Source organism: Leucoraja erinacea, unplaced genomic scaffold (genome assembly GCF_028641065.1).
Source record: "Leucoraja erinacea ecotype New England unplaced genomic scaffold, Leri_hhj_1 Leri_79S, whole genome shotgun sequence".
Lineage (NCBI taxonomy): Eukaryota > Metazoa > Chordata > Chondrichthyes > Rajiformes > Rajidae > Leucoraja > Leucoraja erinaceus.
In genome coordinates, this window is record NW_026576729.1 from 189,929 (window position 1) to 211,761 (window position 21,833).

Consider the following 21,833-nt stretch of genomic DNA (forward strand, 5'->3'; position numbering starts at 1 on the left):
GGCTCGAAGGGCCGAATGGCCTACTCCTGCACCTATTTTCTATGTTTCTATGTTTCTAAGGTATAACCTCCAAGCTTGCCCAACCACTCCCTGTACCTCAGGCCCTTGAATCCTGGCAAATTTCCTTTCATGTGTAATGACATCTTCTTATAGCAGGGTGAAGAAAGTTAAACATAATACTCCAATTGTGGCTCCACGAACATCTTATACAATTGTATCGTAACATCCCACCCTCTGTACTCAATATGCTGACAGATTTCAAATAGTTGGTTGTATGGATTCAGAACTGGCTTGTTCATACAAGTGAGGGTTGTAGTGCACGGTAGATATTCCGCTTGGAGATCGGTGACCAATGGAGTTCTGTAGGGATCTGTTCTCAGACTTCTGCTGTTGTGATATACATAAATGACCTGGAAGTAAATGTAGATGGGTTGGGAAGTTTGCTGACAACACCAAAATGAGCGGAGTTGCAGACAGTGAGGAAGGCTGTGGTGAAGCCGGGAGATGAGGCCTGTCTGGGTCGAAGGAGCCACAGTGGGGCCTCGCGGTCGATGAGAGTGAGGGGGGAAGGGGAAGACAATGTGGACCTGGCATGGGGGAACCGCCGTGAAGAACAATGGAAGAGCTGCAAGCTGCTATCAGCAAACATCTATCTGCTCACCTAGAGGGGGCATTTATTGTTGCGGGTGATTTCAACCACTCCGACCTTAAAACTGTACTCCCCAGGTTCCATCAGCATGTTTCCTGCCCAACCAGAGGAAACAATGTTCTGGACTTAGTTTACACTAATATTACTGAAGCCTACAAAGCCCTCCCCCTCCCCCACCTTGGACAGTCTGACCACCTCTCCCTGTTCCTGCTCCCCAAATACACACCTCTGATCAGACGTGTGAAACCTACCATGAGGACAGTGAAGGTTTGGCCTGAGGGGGCTGTCTCTGATTTACAGGAGCAGTTTCAGCAGACAGACTGGAGTCTCTTTGCTACTCAGTCCACCTTCAATTCACAAGTGGACATCAACTCGTACACCTCAACAGTTCTGGACTATATAAAATTCTGTACCGATAATGTCACTACCCACAAGGAGATAAAGACCTTCCCTAACCAGAAGCCGTGGATGAGCAGGGAGGTCAGACTCCTACTGAAGGCTCGCGATGCCGCTTTCAGATCTGGCGACGCTGAGGGATACAGCTCATCCAGGGCCAATCTGAAAATGGGAATTAGGATTGCTAAACTCAATCATAAACGGCGGATTGAGGAGCATTTCCATAACAACTCTGACCCCAGGCGCATGTGGCAAGGAATCAAATCCCTTGCCGATTATCGGAAAGTTAACACCCCTCCCCCAGACAACGCCACCCTGCCTGACGAGCTAAACCACTTCTATGCTCGGCCCGAAACGTTGCCTATCTCCTTTGCTTCATAGATGCTGCTGCACCCGCTGAGTTTCTCCAGCTTTTTTGTGTAACCTTCGATTCTCCAGCATCTGCAGTTCCCTCTTAAACACTTCTATGCTCGCTTTGACCGGGACAACAAAACCCCAGCCATTAAAGTTGCTCCACCCCCGAATGAACAACCTCTCAGCCTCTCCACCTCTGCTGTACAAGATGCACTGAGCAAGGTGAATGAGCGCAAAGCTGCTTGCCCCGATGGCATCCCTGGCCGGGTGCTTAGGGCATGTGCTGGACAACTATCCCCAGTCCTCGCCGACATTTTCAATCTCTCACTGGCCCAGGGTGTTGTCCCCACTTGCCTCAAGACATCAACCATCGTGCCAGTGCCCAAACAGTCAGCTACAGGGAGTCTCAACGATTTCCGCCCAGTGGCACTCACCCCTGTCATTGCAAAGTGCTTTGAGCGGCTAATCTTGGCTCACCTCAAAGCCTGCCTCCCCCCCACACTGGACCCCCATCAGTTTGCCTACCGGACCAACAGGTCTACAGAGGACACCATATCGGCGGCCCTACACTCTGCCCTGACCCACCTGGACTACAACAACTCCTACATCAGGCTGCTGTTCATTGACTTCAGCTCTGCCTTTAACACCGTCATCCCCGCCAGCTTGATCACCAAACTCAGTGGACTTGGCATCTCCACCTCCCTCTGCAACTGGACACTGGACTTCCTCACTAACAGACCACAGTTAGGGTCAATAACCTCACCTCCTCCACTATAACACTGAACACCGGCGTGCCACAGGGCTGTGTGCTCAGCCCTCTCCTCTACTCCCTCTTCACCCACGACTGCATCCCAAAGTACGGATCCAACGCCATTATTAAGTTTGCTGCATACCACGGTAGTCATTCAAAGCCGTACGGATCGGAACAGCATGTTTAGTAAGTGTTAAATTTGTTCTGACATGATTTTTTATGGACACTGGGTTGAGCAACGTTTTTTTGTTTCCTCTAGTATGCTGATCAGCGACAACAACGATGAGTCATACCTACAGGGAGTATGACTGATCAGCGACAACGATGAGTCAGCCTACAGGGAGGAGATCCAGCACCTGACAGCCTGGTGTGCCAACAATAACCTCGTCCTCAACTCCAAGAAGACCAAGGAGATTATTGTTGACTTCAGGCAGACCAGAGGAGGCAGTCATACCCCCATCCATATAAACGGGACTGAGGTGGAGCGCGTCTCCAGCTATAAATCCCTCGGAGTACACATCTCGGAGAATTTGTCCTGGTCCCTCAACACCTCCAAGCTGATCAAAAAGGCACAGCAGCGCCTTTACTTCCTGAGGAGGCTCAAGAAAGCTCACCTGTCCCCCCCGGATCCTGACCAACTTTTACCGCTGTACCATAGAGAGTATCCTGACCACCTGCTTCACGGTATGGTACAGCAGCTGCACTGCTGCGGACAGGAAGGCACTACAACGGGTGGTGAAAACCGCGCAGCACATCATCGGTGCCCTGCTCCCTGCCATGGATGCCCTCCACCGAAAACGGTGTCTGAGACGGGCCGGGAAGATCATCAAAGACCCCTCACACCCCAACCATGGACTGTTTGCCCTCCTCCCATCAGGGAGGCGGTACAGGAGCCTCAGGTCACGTACTAGTAGGATGAGGAACAGCTTCTACAATAATACAATCACATTGCTGAACTCGGAGTCCCGCCGATAGATTTTCTCCGGTCCCTCCGTCCCCATTGTTTAATTATTCTGTATTTTTTGATTATTCTGTATCTTCTCTCTTTCTATTTTTTTTAAATTTCTTTATGCACAACTACTACGGACTGACGCAAAACTGCATTTCGTTGTACTCATACTTGTATTTGTGCGATGACATTAAAATTGAATTGAATTGAATTGAATGGGGACCCGGCACGGGGTGACCGCTGTGAGGGATGGTGGGAGAACAAAGGGGAACCCGGTGTGGGGGGAGGGGGACACTGTAGTTTAGAATCCCCTGCCCAGGGGATAAGCCTGTGTTGGTCTGTTTGTTTGTTCATCTGTTCCGGTGAAGGTGCTGTGCTCACGGCAGCCAGACAAGTCGCTTGTCTCTTTTTCTTTTTGTTTTCACTTTTAATTTCAAGAATTTGTGTACCTTTGTTGTATGTCGTGACTAGCGGCAGACCAATTTTCCCTCCGGGGATGAAAAAAGTTTTATCGTATCGTATTGTAGAAGATTCATATCAGCTGCAGAAATGGGCGGAGGAATAGCAGATGAAGTTTAACCCAAGCAAGTGTGAGGTGCTGCACTTTGGAAGATTGAATGTAAGAGGAGAGTATACAGTTAATGGCAAGTCCCTGAACAGCATTGATGTGCAGAAGATTCTTGTAGTTTAAATTCATAGCTCACTGAAGGTGGCAACACAAGTAGAGTAGATCACAAGGTGATAAAGAAGTCATATGGTATGCTTGCCTTCATTGCTAGGGGCATTGAGTAAAAGAAAGTATCAGGAAGTCATGATTCAGCTCTCTAGGACTTTTGGTTAGGTGGATTTGGAGTATTGCGTGCAGTTCTGGTCATCCCTGTACAGGAAAGATGTGGAGGCTTTTAAGTGGGTGCAGAGGAGGCTTACAAAATGCTGCCTGGATTAGAGTGTCACCCACAGGATAGACTTGGATTGTTTTTTCTGGATCATCGGAGGTTGAGAGGAGATATGATAGAGACATAGATAGGGGAGACAGTCAAAACCTTTTATCCAACTGATCAAGGTCCTTCTGTGAGTTTTGATAACAATCCACATAGTCTACGATATTACCTATTTTAGTATCATCTGCAAACATACTAATCATGCCTTGTACATACTCATTCAAGTCGTTGATATAAACTATAAACAGCAATGGGCCCAGCACCGGTCCCTGAGGTACAACACAAGTCACAGGAAGACAGAGGAATGGATATAGGTGAAATTGGATTGAGGGAAGGGGAAGAGTGGGAGAAATGGGGTTGGGCACAGGGGAAAAAACGTGAGGGGACGATGGTACAAACATATGTACATTCAGTTGGGTTGTAAGCTACCCACGTGGAATATAAGGTGCCATTCTTCAAATTTGTGTGTCCTATCATTCAACACTCAATCATCAGCAGAAATGATGGAAAGCATCATTAACAGTGCCTTATAGAAGCACACGATCTCCATTAACGGACTCACTGATACCAGGTCAAACGGTATATTATTCATAGCTTCAAACAGCGTGGAAACAGGTCCTTCAGCCTAACTTGCCCACACCGATCAATATGCCCCATCTACACAAGTCCCACCAGTCTGCGTTTGGGCCATATCCTCTAAACCTTTCCTATCCATGTACCTGTCTAAATGCTTTTTAAATTTTGCAATATTACCTGCCTCCTCTGGCAACTGGTTCCATACACCCGCCACTCTTTGTGTAAAATAGTTACCGCTCAGGTTCCTATGAAATCTTTTCCCCCCATTACCATAAACTTCCTTCTGACTCTCGGTTCCTTTACTCTGGGCAAGAGAGTGTTTCCCGATCTATTTCTCTTATGATTTTGTACCCCTCATCCTCCTGCGCTCCATGGAATAAAATCCTTGCCTGCTCAACCTCTCCCTGTAGCTCAGGGCCCTCGAGTCCTGGCAACATTCGCGTAAATCTTTTGTGCAACCTTAAAATTCCATTGACACCTATAAAATTGCACAGTCATTCTTTAGCCCTTGAGTCCTGGCAACAGTGGGGTGGGACTGCTGATCGAGGGCACTGGTTGGACGAGAGAGATGTCGGTCAGCAGGCAATGGGGGCGCGACATGATGATTTAGTGCGATGATTGGAGGAGGGAGGAGTGGGGGTGGGACTGAGGATAGAGCGTAGTGATGGAGGTGGGAGATGTGCCAAAACACTCTCACACACAGACCTGCACCTCACCCGCAGCAAGGATTGATCCCGGCTCTCCAGCGTTGTCCCGTCCCCACCCGAGTGCCCCCCCCCCCCCCCCCCACGCCCAGGGGTAGCCAGAGGCGTCGGGAGTCAGATGGGATCTGTACCCCCAGGCCCACAGCCAGCGCAGAGAAGCAGCGCAAAACTCAGCTCAACTCTGCCTGTCCTGCCACGTTAACGTTCAGCCCTGCCGGACTTACAGGAAATATGGCCCAGGTTTACAGCCAGCGCAGAGAAGCAGCGCTGGTGTCCCGTCAGTCCAGGCAGGGCTGTAGGTTAACCCGGCGAGACAGGCAGAGTTGAGCTGCATTTAGCGCTGGATTGAGCCTCCGAAGCCTCGCGTGTGTGTGTGTGAGTGTGCGCATGCGCGCGTGGCCGCCAACATATTGTGTTCCCCTGTCCCCCGTTCCCTGTCGGAGTCATCTCCTCGTTCTCCCGCCGCTCTGTCCACTCCCCCCCACACTCCTTCCTTCTCCCCGTAGTTGACAACATACTCCACCTTGGAAGTGGTAGCAGGTGAGAGGGGAGGGAGTCCCACAGTGACCGAGTGTGTCTTGTCATTGGCAGAAGCTTGAAGAAAGCCTCAGGGGCTACAAAGTGAGCCACATGGACCAGTGAGGAAGAGCTCGCGGCTGCATTGTATCAGCGCCTAGTTTTAAGGTGAAATGACACAAAGTGCTGGTGTAACTCAGCAGACTGAATCAATCCGAAGAAGGGTTCCGACGTTACCTATCCATATTCTCGAGTGATGCTGCCTGGCTTGCTGGGTTACTTCAGCACTTTGTGTCTCTTTTGTGTATTAACCATCATCTGCAGTTCTTTGTTTCAACTGCATACAATGATAATGTCTTCATCGATTAGAGTGGACAATTGGCAATAATGGACGCCATTCCCCCTACTCGGGTCTGTTATAATGGTTCACTATATATTATTCCATTTGCCTTCACTTGACATACAGTGCATTCAGAAAGTATTCAGACCCCTTCACTTTTTCCACATTTTGTCACGTTACAGCCTTATTTTAAAATGGATTAAATTATTTTTTTTATCATCGATCTATACACAATACCCCATAATAAAAAAAGCAAAAACAGGTGTTTAGAGAATTTTGTAAAGTAATTAATAATAAATAACTGAAATATCACATTTACATAAGTATTCAGACCCTTTACTCAGTACCTGTACTTTGTTAAGGCACCTTTGGCAGCGATTACAGCCTCAAGTCTGTTCAAGAGGGAACTGCAGATGCTGGAAGATCGAAGGTACACAAAATTGCTGGAGAAACTCAGCGGGTGCAGCAGCATCTATGGAGCGAAGGAAATAGGCGACGTTTCGGGCCGAAACCCTTCTTCAGACTGGAGAAGGGTTTGGCCCGAAACGTCGCCTATTTCCTTCGCTCCATAGATGCTGGTGCACCCGCTGAGTTTCTCCAGCAATTTTGTGTACCTACAGCCTCAAGTCTTCTTGGGTATGACGCTACAAGCTTGGCACACCTGTATTTGGGTAATTTCTCCATTCTTCTCTGCAGATCCTCTCAAGCTCTGTCAGGCTGAATGGGGAGCGCCGATGCACAGCTATTTTCAGGTCCCTCCAGAGATATTCGATCACGTTCAAGTCCCGACCCTGGCTGGGGCACTCAAGGACATACATAGACTTGTCATGAAGCCACTCCTGCATTGTCTTGGCTGTGTGCTTAGGGTCATTGTCCTGTTGGAAGGTGAACCTCCGCTCCAGTCTGAGGTCCAGAACTTTCTGGAGCAGGTTTTCATCAAGGATCTCTCTGTACTTTGCTCTGTTCATCTTTCCCTCGATCCTGACTAGTTTCCCAGTTCCTGCCGTTGAAACACATCCCCACAGCATGATACTGCCACCGCCATACTTCACCGTAGGTATGGTATTGGCCAGGTGATGAGCGGTGCCTGGTTTCCTCCAGACGTGACGCTTGGCATTCACGCCAAAGAGTTCAATCTTGGTTTCAGCAGACCAGAGAATCTTGTTTAGGTGACTTTTGGCAAACTCCAAGCGGGCTGTCACGTGCCTTTTACTGAGGAGTGGCTCCGTCTGGCCATTCTACCATAAAGGCCTGATTGGTGGAGTGCTGCAGATATAGTTGTTCTTCTGGAAGGTTCTCCCATCTCCACAGAGGAACTCTGGAGCTCTGTCAGAGTGACCATCGGGTTCTTGGTCACCTCCCTGACCAAGGCCCTTCTCTCCCCTGATTGCTCAGTTTGGCCAGGCGGACAGCTCTATGAAGAGTCCTGGTGGTTTCAAAGTTCTTTCATTTAAGAATGATGGAGGCCACTGTGCTCTTTGGGACCTGCAATGCTGCAGAAATTGTTTTATACCCTTCCCGTCTCGGATGTCTACGGACAATTCCTTCGTCTTCATGGCTTGGTTTTTGCTCTGACATGCACTGTCAACTGCGGGACCTTATATAGACAGGTGTGTGCATTTCCAAATCATGTACAATCAATTTAATTTACCACTGGTGGATTCCAATCAAGTTGTAGAAACATCTCAAGGATAATCAATGGTCTGCATCCCAGGGTACTTAAGGAAGTGGCTCCAGAAATTGTGGACGCATTGGTGATAATTTTCCAATATTCTATAGTTTCAGGATCAGTTCCTGTGGATTGGAGGGTAGCTAATGTTATCCCACTTTTTAAGAAAGGCGGGGGAGAGAAAACAGGGAATTATAGACCAGTTAGCCTGACATCGCTGGTGGGGAAGATGCTGGAGTCAATTATAAAAGATGAAATAGCGGCACATTTGGATAGCAGTAACAGGATCGGTCCGAGTCAGCATGGATTTACGAAGGGGAATTTTTTGTGGATGTAACTAGGAAAATGGACATGGGAGAGCCGGTAGATATAGTGTACCTTTCAGAAAGCATTTGATAAGGTCCCACAGAGAAGAATAGTGTGCAAAATTAGGGCACATGGTATTGGGGGTAGAGTGCTTACTTGGATAGAAAATAGGTTGGCAGACAGGAAACAAAGAGTAGGGATTAACGGGTCCCTTTCAGAATGGCAGGCAGTGACTAGTGGGGTACCGCAAGGCTCGCTGCTGGGACTGCAGCTATTTACAATATACATCAATGATTTAGATGAAGGGATTCAAAGTAACATTACCAAATTTGGAGATGACACAAAGCTGGGTGGCAGTGTGAACTGTGAGGAGGATGCTATGAGAATGCAGGGTGACTTGGACAGGTTGGGTGAGTGGGCAGATGCATGACAGATGCAGTTTAATGTGGATAAATGTGAGATTATCCACTTTGGTGGCAAAAACAGGAAGGCAGATGGTGGCAAGATGGGAAAAGGGGAAGTACAACGCGATCTGGGGGTCCTTGTTCATCAGTCAATGGAGCAGGCAGTGAAGAAAACGAATGGCATGTTGGCCTTCATAACAAGAGGAGTTGAGTATAGGAGCAAAGAGGACCTTCGGCAGTTGTATAGGGCCCTAGTGAGACCACACCTGGAGTATTGTGTGCAGTTTTGGTCCCCTAATTTGAGGAAGGACATTCTTGCTATTGAGGGAGTGCAGCGTAGGTTTACAGGGTTAATTCCCTGGATGGCGGGTCCTGTCATATTAGAGTAAATCCAATTTAGATTAACGTAAAAAAATGTGGAAAAAGTGAAGGGGTCTGCTATTGAGTCACTGTAGTGTATGTTCACAAGGTTAATCCCTGGGGTGGTGGGACATATGAGGAAAGATTGGAACAGGGCTTGTATTCATTGGAATTTAGAAGGATGATAGGGATTCTTATAGAAACATATAAAATTATAAAAGGACTGGACAGGCTAGTTAGGCAATAGACAATAGGGGGTATGGAGAGAAGGCAGGTACGGGATACTGAGTTGGATGATCAGCCATGATCATATTGAATGGCGGTGCAGGCTCGAAGGGCCGAATGGCCTACTCCTGTACCTAATTTCTATGTTTCTATGTTTCTAATAGATGCAAGAGTAGCCTATTTGGCCCTTCGAGCCAGCAGCGCCATTCAATGTGATCATGGATGATCATGCACAATCAGTACCCCATTCCTGCCTTCTCCTCATATCCCTTGACTCCGCTATCTTTACGAGCTCTAACTCTCTTTTGAAAGTATCCAGAGAACCGGCCTCCACTGCCCTCTGAGTCAGAGAATTCCGCAGACTCACAACTCTCTGTGTGAAAAAGTGTTTCCTCGTCTCCGTTCTAAATGGCTTACCCCTTATTCTTAAACTGTGGCCCCTGGTTCTGGACTCCCCCAACATCAGGAATATTTCCTGCCTCTAGCGTGTCCAAACCCTTAATAATCTTATATGTTTCAATAAGATCCCCACTCATTCTTCCAAATTCCAGAGTATACAAACCAAGCCGCTCCATTTTATCCCACCATCTCTGGAATTAACCTCGTGAACCTACGCTGCACTCCCTTAATAGCAAGGGTGTCCTTTGTCAAATTAGGGGACCAAAACTGTACACAATACTCCAGGTGTGGTCTCACTGGGGCCCTATACAAATGCAGAAGGACCTCTTTGCTTCTATACTCAACTCTTCTTGTTATGAAGGCTAACATGCCATTCGCTTTCTTCACTGCTTGCTGTACCTGCATGCTTACTTTAAGTGACTGATGAACAAGGACCCCCAGATCCCGTTGTACTTCCTCTTTTCCCAAATTGATACACTTCAGATAATAATCTGCTTTCTAGTTTTTGCCACCAAAGTGGATAACCTCACATTTATCCACATTAAACTGCATCTGCCATGCATCTGCCTACTCACCCAACCTGTCCAAGTCACCCTGCATCCTCCTCACAGTTCACACGGCCACCCAGCTTTGTGTCATCTGCAAATGTGTGATGTTACTTTTAATCCCCTCATCTAAATCATTAATATATATTATAAATAGCTGCGGCCCTGCACTGAGCCTGCCATTCTGTAAGGGACCCCTTGTTTCCTGTCTGCCAACCAATCTACCCCCAATAACATGTGCTCTAATTTTGCCCACTAATTTCCTATGTGGGACCTTATCAAATGCTTTCTGAAAGTTCAGGAGCACTAAATTAATTGGCCAAATGTTACCAATTCCCAATGTTGTGGGAGTTCAGAACCAAGCAGAAAGACTGGACCCATTATCCATCCACCCCTCTCCAATCACCACTTAACTGCACTTTTGCCTGACTGCAAAAGATTGCGGCCACGTCCATTACCCACGCCCTCCGTGCTGCACAACATCACTTCATCAACAATAAAAATAGAGGAGGTGGAGAGGCTTTTCAGAAGACAGAAGAGCTGGAAATCTCCAGGCCCGGGCAATGTTTCCCCCTCTACCCTCAAGCTCCGTGACGAACAACTGTCCCCAGTCTACACAGACATTTTCAACCAGTCCCTGCAATTCTGTACTGCCCCTCCATGCCTCAAAGTCTCCACTATTGTCCCTGTACCCAAAAAGGTAAGGATTACTTGCCTTAATGACTACAGGCCTGTCGCACTGACTGCTGTAGTCACGAAGACACTTGAAAGGCTTGTGCTGTCCAAGCTGAAAAATATCACAATCCCCCGGCTGGACCCTCTGCAGTTTGCAAATCAGGTCAATAGATCTGTGGATGATGCAGTCAACCTCAAAGGGCCAAATGGCCTCCTCCTGCACCTATTTTCTATGTTTCCATGTAATTATTTTTCCTCACCTTCAACGTGATCTGTAGTTCTAGACTCCCTATTCTGGGAAAGAAACTGTGACTATCTACTTATCTATGGCATTCATGTTTTTATAAATCACGATCAGCTCACCCCTCCACTTCCACTTCAAGGAAAACACTCAACTTATGCAGTCTCTCATACTCAAGCCCTCCAGTCCAAGCAACATTCCTGTGAATCCTTTCTACACCATCTCTAGCTTACTCACATCTTTGCTCTAGTATAGCAATCTGAATTGCACATGTGCAGTCTCACCAATGACTTGTACAACTGTAACATCTTGTCCCAAAAGTGTCAAGCAATGACAGTTTCCAAGAAGGGATAGTGTCACCATGTGCACCATTGAGCAGCACTGGACCAACATATAAATACTGTTGCCCAGAGGCAGGCCCAAGCTATTCCACCATACACATGACATTCCAGGAATGTGACAGAATGTCTGATTGGACTAATGCAGTTGCAACAACGTTCAAGCAGCTAAGCACCATGCAAACAAAGTAGCTTGTTTGATTAGAACATATTCCACCATCAAAACACCCATTCCATCCACTGACATTAACAGCAAGTGCTGGCTGCATGTTACTTATGTTTCTCGACCCATGGCTATTACCAACAAGAACAAAAGTCTCTCAGTGCATAGAATTACTGTGACAGTAATACTGTCAGAGCGAATGGGGGCTCGGGAAGGCACATAAGTGTTCTCCCTATCAAAGCCTGCGTAGAACACATTGAGCTCGTCAGGGAGCGATGCTTCGCTATCGCTTGAGCTGATTTTGCTTTGTAGGAGGTGATGGCATTCAAGCCCTGCCACAGTTGCCGAACATCCGTCTCATCTTCCAGCTTTGAGCGAAAGTCCCTTTTGGCCTTTTTGATGGCCTTGTCAAGGTGGTATCTGGTCTTCTTATAGACCTCTGCGTCACCAGACCTGAATGCCCGGGATGTGGTCTTCAGAAGAATGCGGATCTCCTGGTTCATCCAAGGCTTCTGGTTAGGAACTACTCGGAAGGTTTTTGTAGGTTCGTTGTCGAGTCCTTGAACATTGTCCAGTCTACTGACTCCAGGCAGTCCCTTTGTTATTCTTCTGCCTCCTCAGACCAGCTCTGGGCCGAAGGGCCTGTTCCTGTGCTGTACTGTTCTATGATCATGTTCGCACCTCCTCAAAAAACTTGATCAGTTTAGTAAGGCTTGAACTGCCTTGCACAAAACCATACTGACTGTCCCAAATTAATCCATTCTCTTCCAAATGGGACTAAATTCTATCCTTGAGAATCCTCTTCAATAGCTTCCCTACAATATTTCCACAATCAATATTTATATATTGATCAAGGGAGTTTTCTTGACAAATTTCTTAACAAATTCCACCCCATCCCAGCCCTTTGCATAATATGAGACAATATTAGGTCAATATTGGGTAAGTTAAAATATCCCATTAATACAACTCCAATATTCTCACAACTCTTAGCCGTCTCCATACACTCCAACCTCTAGTTCCTCCTGACTCGTCCGTTCTCATTACAATCTTCTCTCCAAAGAGCCACATTTGATCATTCCCTAAGCACTGTTGTAATGTTTTCCATCATCACGAAGCCTCTTCTTACCTGCATCTCTATCAAACCTGCCGCATCTGTACCCTGGGGAACTGTGCTGCCAGTCCTGCCCTTCTCTCATCCATGTTACTGATATGGCTAGAATATCCCAGTCCCCTGAGCCAACCCATGGTCTGACATTTTCCGTCTTACCAGTTAAACCTCTTACCTGTTAAGCTTAAGAGTACACAAAAGGAGGACAAAAAGGGGCATATGATATCTTTGCTAGATAAGATAGAAGATAATACAAAGAGAGTCTATGTATATTAATGAGAACAGAGTTTTGGAGAGAAAATAGAGCCCCTTAAACATCAACAAGTTTCACAATGATGAGCTTTTGTCAGACTGATTTTGGGTCAATTTCCCTACATATTAAATTTTTTAATCTCACCAGACACCCTGGCTTTTATGCTGAATATTTTCCAGATTTCTTATTTATACTTTTGTTACACTAAATAACAAGCCCGGCTAACATCTGGGATTAGTATTGAGGGTTAACCCAGAGAGCTCTGAAATTATTTCAAACTCCCACCATTAACAACCAAATATGCCCACTCAGCATTTGCACCATTCAAAAAACAAAGCCACAAAATTAGCTGGGTACCTGGAGTATGGTTCAAATTCCATCCCACTGCATTGAAAAAGTTAAGTGCAATAGCAACTTATATGTCAGAATGTCCTATTATCAGCATCATTCTGCGAACATTGGAAGCATAAACTGAAATCTTGATGAAGAATTGCTATGCTTGGGAACATTTCCACACTGAGATGGACACTGCCTATTTCAGCAGCTGGTTTAATGCAAGACTTCAAGATGCACATAACAGTGTAGTGAGTGTAACAGTAATGAGCACAGGATCCACTGAGCTTGCATCTTGAAATGTTCAAGGTTTGAAAAGTGATATCTGAACAACCAGAAATTAATTACAATAGATCATGGTTACTTTTTACTGCCAAAAACATCCCTCAGATCAATGAGAAACTGTAAATCAAAATTCCCTGGAAATTATGCAACTGTTTCTATGGTGCGTTTCCTTACCCGATTCTTCATGCATGCCTTTTATCGAAAATTGTGGTGTAGTCGTGCCGGTTCTAAAACCTGCAGTGAAATAGTAACACCTGAAACATTACTACACTAACACTTATTGACAAACTACAGATCCTACACCCATCTGACTGACACTATGCAGACGGAGCAGGCACAGATTGTATGGCTTTACGTACAAAATTCTTAAGGGGTTGGACAGGCTAGATGCAGGAATATTATTCCCGATGTTAGGGATGTCCAGAATTAGGGGTCACAGTTTAGGGATAAGGGGGAAATCTTTTAGGACCGAGATGAGAAAACCATTTTTTACACAGAGAGTGGTGAATCTGTGGAATTCTCTGCTACAGAAGGTAGTTGAGGCCAGTTCATTGGCTATATTTAAGAGGGAGTTAGATGTGGCCCTTGTGGCTAAAGGGATCAGGGGGTATGGAGAGAAGGCAGGGATGGGATACTGAGTTGGATGATCAGCCATGATCATATTGAATGGCGGTGCAGGCTCGAAGGGCCGAATGGCCTACTCCTGCACCTATTTTCTATGTTTCTATGGTGATGGTCCAATCACCAGGAGTCAAATTCTTCTAGCCATGCCTCAATCCTCGCACTCACACCACTCGCCTCCCCATTCGGGATGAATGACTTCAAACTTCTAATTCCAGCTGCTTCGTTAAATGCCACATCTGTTTCAATAGTTGAACTAAATAATTACTAGTTTGTGGTGGCTCCCAAGGGTCGCGCCATCCTAACTATCAAACCCCTCGGCACGGGAGTGGTTCAGTCCGGAGGTGGCCCTTAACCAGAGGGTTTAAAGGCAGGGGTTTGGGTGCCATCTTTCTCTCGTGTGGACTTCCCTACAACCGGGAAGAGGTTATCATAGAAACATAGAAATTAGGTGCAGGAGTAGGCCATTCGGCCCTTCGAGCCTGCACCGCCATTCAATATGATCATGGCTGATCATCCAACTCAGTATCCCGTACCTGCCTTCTCTCCATACCCCCTGATCCCCTTAGCCACAAGGGCCACATCTAACTCCCTCTTAAATATAGCCAATGAACTGGCCTCAACTACCTATTTTCATATTTCATATTTTCTATGTTTCTATGACATTTTAATGCAGTTAATTACGTCCACATTTATGCCGCAATGGCATTGCTGAAATGTACGTGGTACACAAGGTGCTGTATTCATGAGAGAAGCATTTAATAGCCTTTCCTCGTGAGAGGGTAATATTGAGTTGCCTTACTGTCCTGGGGCTTCTATGCAGAGCTCCAACAATTTCACCTTGCAATGATAAAGGAATACCAATACTTCACAGGCGATGATGGTGCTTGAGTTGGAGGGGAAATTACAGCTGGTGTGCAAATGATTCATGCAGCATAGAAACATGCCGATCGGCACAACTTGCATTGCCGACTGAGCTATCTTCCTCAGCTACCTTTATCTGTCTGCTTGGTCTTTATCCCTCTAAACCTTTCCTATCCATGTAAACATTGTTACTGCACCCACTTCTACCACCTTGTGATTGGTCATGATTGCAGGCTTCATTTGATTATTCATTTTCAGGATCTAGAAGGTGTTTGCAAGGGCAGCATTTATTGCCCATCCCCATTTACTCTTGCAAGGTTAATTCCCGGGATGGCGGGACAGTCATATGCTGAGAGAATGGAGCAGCTGGGCTTGTACACCAGAGTTTAGAAGGATGAGAGGGCATCTCATTGAAACATATAAGATTGTTAATGGCTTGGACACACTAAGATCCACTTTCCAGGATGGTGTGTATAGAAGGGAAGGCTATATGCTAGAGTCATTTAGCATGCAAACAGGCCCTTCGGCCCAGCTTGTCCAAAATGCCCCATTTAAATTAGTCCAATTGTCCCGCATGTAGCTCCTATCTATGTACCTGTCCAAATCTCTTTTAGATATTGTCATTGGCTCAACTACCACATCTGGTAGCTCATACCATATACACACTGCCCTGTGTGAAAATGTTACTTTTCCCCTCCTCTCCCCTATCCTCAGATAAAAACTCTGCATTCACCCTATCTATTCCTTTCATGATCTTAAACACCTCTCTAACGATCATCCCAGCCTCCTGTACTCCAAGGAAGACAGCCCTAGCCTGCCCAGCCTCTCCCTGAAACTCAGGCCCTCAAGTTCTGGCAATATTGTTGTAAATCTCATCTGCATTCTTTCCAGCTTAATGGCATCCTATAGCAAGGTGACTAAAACCGAACTCTATATTCCAAGTGTAACAAATTGCAGTGTAACATAACTTTAAAAAGTTTAGTATCATGTGTACCAAGGTGCAGCAAAAAGCTTTGTTTTGCATGCTACCTAATCAAATCTGATAATACTATTGATCAATACAATCAGGATACGGGATTAACAGAAACTTGATCATATGGATTCAGAACTGGCTTGCTGATAGAGGCTTGTGGTGGAACGAGAATCTTCAGGCTGGAGGTCTGTGACTAGTGGAGTTCTGCAGGGACGTGTGCTGGGACCTCTGCTGTTTGTGATATATATAAATGACTTGGAAGTAAACCGGTTGGTTAGTGTGTTTGCAGATGACAGCAAGATTGCTGGGGTCATGTACTGTGAGGAAAGCAGTCAAGGTTTACATCGGTCATCTGTAGAAAAGGGTGGAGTTTAATCCGAGCAAGTGTGAAGTGTTGCACTTCGGCAGGTCAAACGTAAGGGAAAAATGTACAATTAACGGCATGACCCTCAACAGCATTGACGCAGAGGAATCTTGGGGTCCAAATCTATAACTCCGGAAAGTGACACACAAGTAGTAAAGAGGGAATGTGGTACACTTGATGTCATTGATCAGTATGTCAGGAATCATGAAGCAGCTTTACACAACTTTAGTTAAGTCGCATTTAATAAAGTCGCATTTGGAGTATTGTGTGCAGATTTGGTCGCCAATAAAGCCTCTGGTAAGGGTGCAGAGCAGGGTTATTAGAATAATGCCTGGATAGGGGAGTATTAGCTACAAGGAGAGGTTGGCAAGACTTAGTTTGGTATTTCTGGAACAGCAGAAGTTGCAAGGAGACCTGATACAATTATGAGAGATAGAAATGGTAGCCTGTCAGAACCTTTTTTCCAGGATAGAAAAATCACCAATGCATCCACGATTTCTAGGGCCACCTCCTTGAGTACTCTGGGCTGTAGATCACCAGGCCTTGGGGATTTATCTGACTTCAGTCCCAACAGTTTCCCTATCACCATTTTCTGTGGGGAAGCACTGCCGGTAAGGAATGAAATTCATTTCTTAGCAAAGGATGACATAGGATCAGAAGATGTACAGTCCCTGTGGGTAGAGGTGAAAAACTGCAAGGGTAAAAAGATTAAATGGGAGTCAGAATATAGGGGACAGGTTTCAGTTAAAATATTTAACAGACATTTGGCAGCTTCATGGATAGAAAAGGTTTAGGAGGATATGGGTCAATTGGGACAAACTGGGGAAGGCATTTAATCAACACAGACGAGTTGGTCAGAAGAAACTAATTCCACGCTGGGTAACTCTACAACTCTATGAACCAGGTAGACAAAAATGCTGGAGAAACTCAGCGGGCAAGGCAGTATCTATGGAGGGAAGGAAATAGGCAAAGTTTTGGGTCAAAACCTTTCTTCGACCCAAAATGTTGCCTATTCCTTCACTCCATAGATGCTGCCGCACCTGCTGAGTTTCTCCAGCATTTTTGTCTACCTTCAATTTTCCAGCATCTGCAGTTCCTTCCTAAACAAACTCTATGAACCAACCTGGTGAATCTTTGCTGCATTCCTTCTATCATTTTGGTTTAGATCAAAACGGTACATTTATTCCAGGTGTAGCCTCACCCTATATAATTGCAGTGGGACATCTTCACTTTTATATTCAGATCATCTTGCAATAAAGGCCAACACACCACATTGTTATAAGTTTTCATTTACTTGAGTCCAATGTTATGCAAGTCCCTTTGAACATCAACAGGATCCAATCTCTTGCCTTTATGAACAATAACTTTATATACACTTGTTTCAGGTCTTCCCTCACCCTCCTTACTGATAATTAAAGGAGCATATAGAATTCACTTACCATATCCTGGACTGGTGGGTTTTACTTTAGGATAGATGAAATTATTCTCAATAACAGCAGTTGGTTTTGGAGTTTTAGGTTCATACTTTTCAGCTGTGAAATGCAAGGACATGAAAATGCAAGGAGTAACAAACAATCTCAAGGTCATAATTCTTCTACACCCACAATCAATGCATGCTCAGTGTTGCAAGATTTTCATAATCAGATGTGTAATCCCTGCCTTCGACACCATAATCCTATCCCAACCTATCTCCCAACGACTCAGCGCCAGGTTGGCACCACTCTGCACCAGGTTGGTGACTGACGCACAGACCACTATCAGTAAAGATAGATGACAACACCTCCTCCACAGTAAATATGAACACCGGTGATGTTAATTTTCAACATGAATACGTTCTCAGTCCCCCGCTCTACTCACGGCTGTGCGGCCAAAGTTGGCTGCAACTCCATGTGCAAGATTGCAGATGACACCACAGTGGTAGAAACATAAAAAAAACCCAGAGAAAATAGGCCATCCAGCCCAGAGTCAGCACCGCCATTCAATAGGATCATGCCTGATCATCTAAAATCACGTTCCTGCTATTCCCCCATATCCCTTGATTCCTTTAGCGCTAAATCTAACTCCCTCTGGAGCCAGATCATGAACAATGATCTACAGGAAGGCGATAGAGAATTTAGTAATAGGGTGTCAGGATGATAACCTCTCCCTTAATGTCAGGAGTCATGGTGGAGAACGTACCTCAATCAGCATCAATAGAGTGGATGTGGACATTGAATTGAATACTTTAGTCATGTGACAAGTCATAGTGAAATTCTTTGCTTGCGTATCCAAAGTATGCTAATAGTCCCGCATAAAGGGCACTTACATAGTTTCAGAGGACCCCAGCACCAGCTTCCTCTTAGTTCTCCCCATCCTCACGCCCGTCCTCCATTAATAATAATAATAAGTTTTATTTATGGGCGCCTTTCAAGAGTCTCAAGGACACCGTACAAAAATTGTTCTTCCCCTCCTCACGGCAGTCCTCCCACACCAGCTTCAACTTTGCTCATTCCCCCGGCAGCGGCATCTTCACTTCCATATAACTATATAACAATTACAGCACGGAAACAGGCCATCTTGGCCTTACAAGTCCGTGCCGAACACTTATTTTCATCTAGTCCCATCTACCTGCACTCATACCATAACCCTCCATTCCTTTCCCATCCATATACCTATCCAATTTATTTTTAAATGATAAAATCGAACCTGCCTCCACCACTTCCACTGGAAGCTCATTCCACACCGCTACCACTCTCCGAGTAAAGAAGTTCCCCATCATGTTACCCCTAAACTTCTGTTCCTTAATTCTCAAGTCATGTCCTCTTGTTTGAATCTTCCCTATCAATGGGAAAAGCTTATCCACGTCAACTCTGTCTGCCCTTCTCATCATTTTAAAGACCTCTATCAAGTCCCCCCTTAACCTTCTGCGCTCCAAAGAATAAAGACCTAACTTATTCAACCTTTCTCTGTAACTTAGTTGCTGAAACCCAGGCAACATTCTAGTAAATCTCCTCTGTACTCTCTCTATTTTGTTGACATCCTTCCTATAATTGGGCGACCAAAATTGTATACAATACTCCAGAATTGGTCTCACCAATGCCTTGTACAATTTTAACATTACATCCCAATTTATATACTCAATGCACTGATTTATAAGGCTAGCATACCAAAAGCTTTCTTTACCACCCTATCTACATGAGATTTCACCTTCAGGGAACTATGCACAGTTATTCCTAGATCCCTCTGTTCAACTGCATTCCTCAATTTGCTACCATTTACCATGTACATCCTATTTTGATTTGTCCTACCAAGATGTAGCACCTCACACTTATCAGCATTAAACTTCATCTGCTATCTTTCAGCCCATTCTTCCAAATGGCCTAAATCTCTCTGTAGACTTTGGAAATCTACTTCATTATCCACAACACCACCTATCTTAGTATCATCTGCATACTTACTAACTAATCCAATTAACCACACCATCATCCAGATCATTGATCTACATGACAAACAATAGTGGACCCAACACAGATCCCTGAGGCACCCCACTAGTCACTGGCCTCCAACCTGACAAACAACCATCCACCATTACTCTCTGGCATCTCCCATTCAGCCACTGTTGAATCCATCTTGCTACTCCACCATTAATACCCAACAATTGAACCTTCTTAACCAACCTTCCGTGAGGAACCTTGTCAAAGGCCTTACTAAAGTCCATATAGACAACATCCACTGCTTTACCCTCATCAATTTCCCTAGTAACATCTTCAAAAAATTCAAGAAGATTAGTCAAACATGACCTTCCAGGCACAAATCCATGTTGACTGTTCCTAATCAGACCCTGTTTATCCAGATGATTATATATATTATCTCTAAGTATCTTTTCCATTAATTTGCCCACCACTGAAGTCAAACTAACAGGTCTATAATTGCTAGGTTTACTCTTAGAACCCTTTTTAAACAATGGAACAACATGCGCAGTACGCCAATCCTCGGGGACTATTCCCGTTTCTAATGACATTTGAAATATTTCTGTCATAGCACCTGCTATTTCTACACTAACTTCCCTCAATGTCCTAGGGAATATCCTGTCAGGACCTGGAGATTTATCCACTTCCACGTGACTGTCTTCATCCGTCGGTCGACTGCCGCTCCGACCTCTCCCACTATCGCCGAAGGGTCCGTCTCCGGATGCCTCCGTGACGCCGAGCCAGGCCCCAGCACGTTGGCCGCGGAATTTTGTCGACTCGCGAGGCTCTACCTCCGGCCCGCGAGACTCCAACCCGCGATGCCCGGACTCCGGCCTGCGAGACTCCGGCCTGAGCTTCTCAGCAGCACCTCCGGAAGGGGCCTGCCACAGCAGATCCTCCGGAGAGCACCTCCGGAAGGTGTCACGGTTCTTTACCCTTAATATTACCAACATCGGTCGTGGACAAACCGCATGGTAATGATATCCAAGAGGACACACCCACCCACACCTCTACTTCAAGAGGAAACTGGACATTTGGCATGTCTCCAATGATTCTTACAAACCTCTACACCGCAAGAGAGAGTTCAATTTAGCTCTTAGGGCTAACGGAATCAAGGGATATGGGGGGAAAGCAGGAACGGGGTACTGATTTTAGATGGTCATCTACCTCATCGAGACCCTCAAACTATCTTTAATTGGACTTTATCTTGCACTAAACATTATTCCCTTTATCCTGTATCTGTACACTGTGGGCGGCTTGATTCATTTGAAGTTTTTGACTCCTAGGAATTTGAAGTTTTCAACCATCTCTACGTTGGCGTCCTCAATGCAAACCGGGGTATGTGTACCGCTTTGCTTCCTGAAATCCATCGCTATCTCCTTTGTCTTGCTGACATTGAGAGAAAGGTTGTCTCGACACCAGCACTCGAGGTTCTCAATCTCCTTCTGTACTCCGTCTCATTATTATTTGATGGCGCACTATCACCGGTGATGTTGCCTGACCTTGCTTTGTAGCCAGTTATCTTATTTAGACCATGCCACATTCTCTGTGTGTTTGAGTGATTATACTGGGACTCATGTTTGTCCCAGTATTGTCTCTTGGCATCCTTGATGGCTTTGTGGAGATCATAGCGGGCGTTGTTGTACAGCTCTGAATCGTTTGACTTGTATGCAGCAGACCTGGCCTTAACCTGTGAATGTACCTCACGGATCATCCATGGTTTCCAGTTGGGCAATACTCGGATTTACTTGGTCAGCACACAGTCTTCCACGCACCTGCTGATGAAGTCAGTCACGGCAGTGGTATAGTCATTCAGGTTAGCTGTGAAATCCCTGAATGTGGATCAGTAGCTGACTCAAAGCAGTCGCGTAAGATTTACGAGCATTTACCAACTCTCTGTACTGGTTGGCAGCATTTCACAATTCTCTGTACCTTATCCAGGTGAATCACTTCTGCATCCTTTCCAACATAATGATATCCTTCCTGTAGATGGGGGACCAGAACAGCACACAAGTGATCCTAGTGTGGCCTCATCAACAACTTGTACAGCTGTAACATGATGTAACTACCCTCTGAATGAAA

At 45.6% G+C, this 21,833-nt stretch overlaps 1 protein-coding gene across 3 annotated transcripts in view; it reads right to left on the bottom strand.

Annotated features, from left to right (window-relative positions):
- The window catches only part of LOC129694793 (disintegrin and metalloproteinase domain-containing protein 19-like), a 118,162-nt gene that overhangs the window by 63,997 nt on the left and 32,332 nt on the right, over positions 1–21,833 (bottom strand). For all 3 annotated transcript variants that reach the window (XR_008723043.1, XR_008723044.1, XM_055631555.1), the window contains exons 7-8: positions 17,742–17,834; positions 13,655–13,714 (exon numbers count right to left, since the gene is read on the bottom strand). Coding sequence is in view for 1 of the 3 variants with exons in the window: in XM_055631555.1 (XP_055487530.1) it covers positions 13,655–13,714; positions 17,742–17,834 (153 nt within the window). In the remaining 2 variants the exon portion in view is untranslated. The remainder of the gene's footprint in view (positions 1–13,654; positions 13,715–17,741; positions 17,835–21,833) is intronic.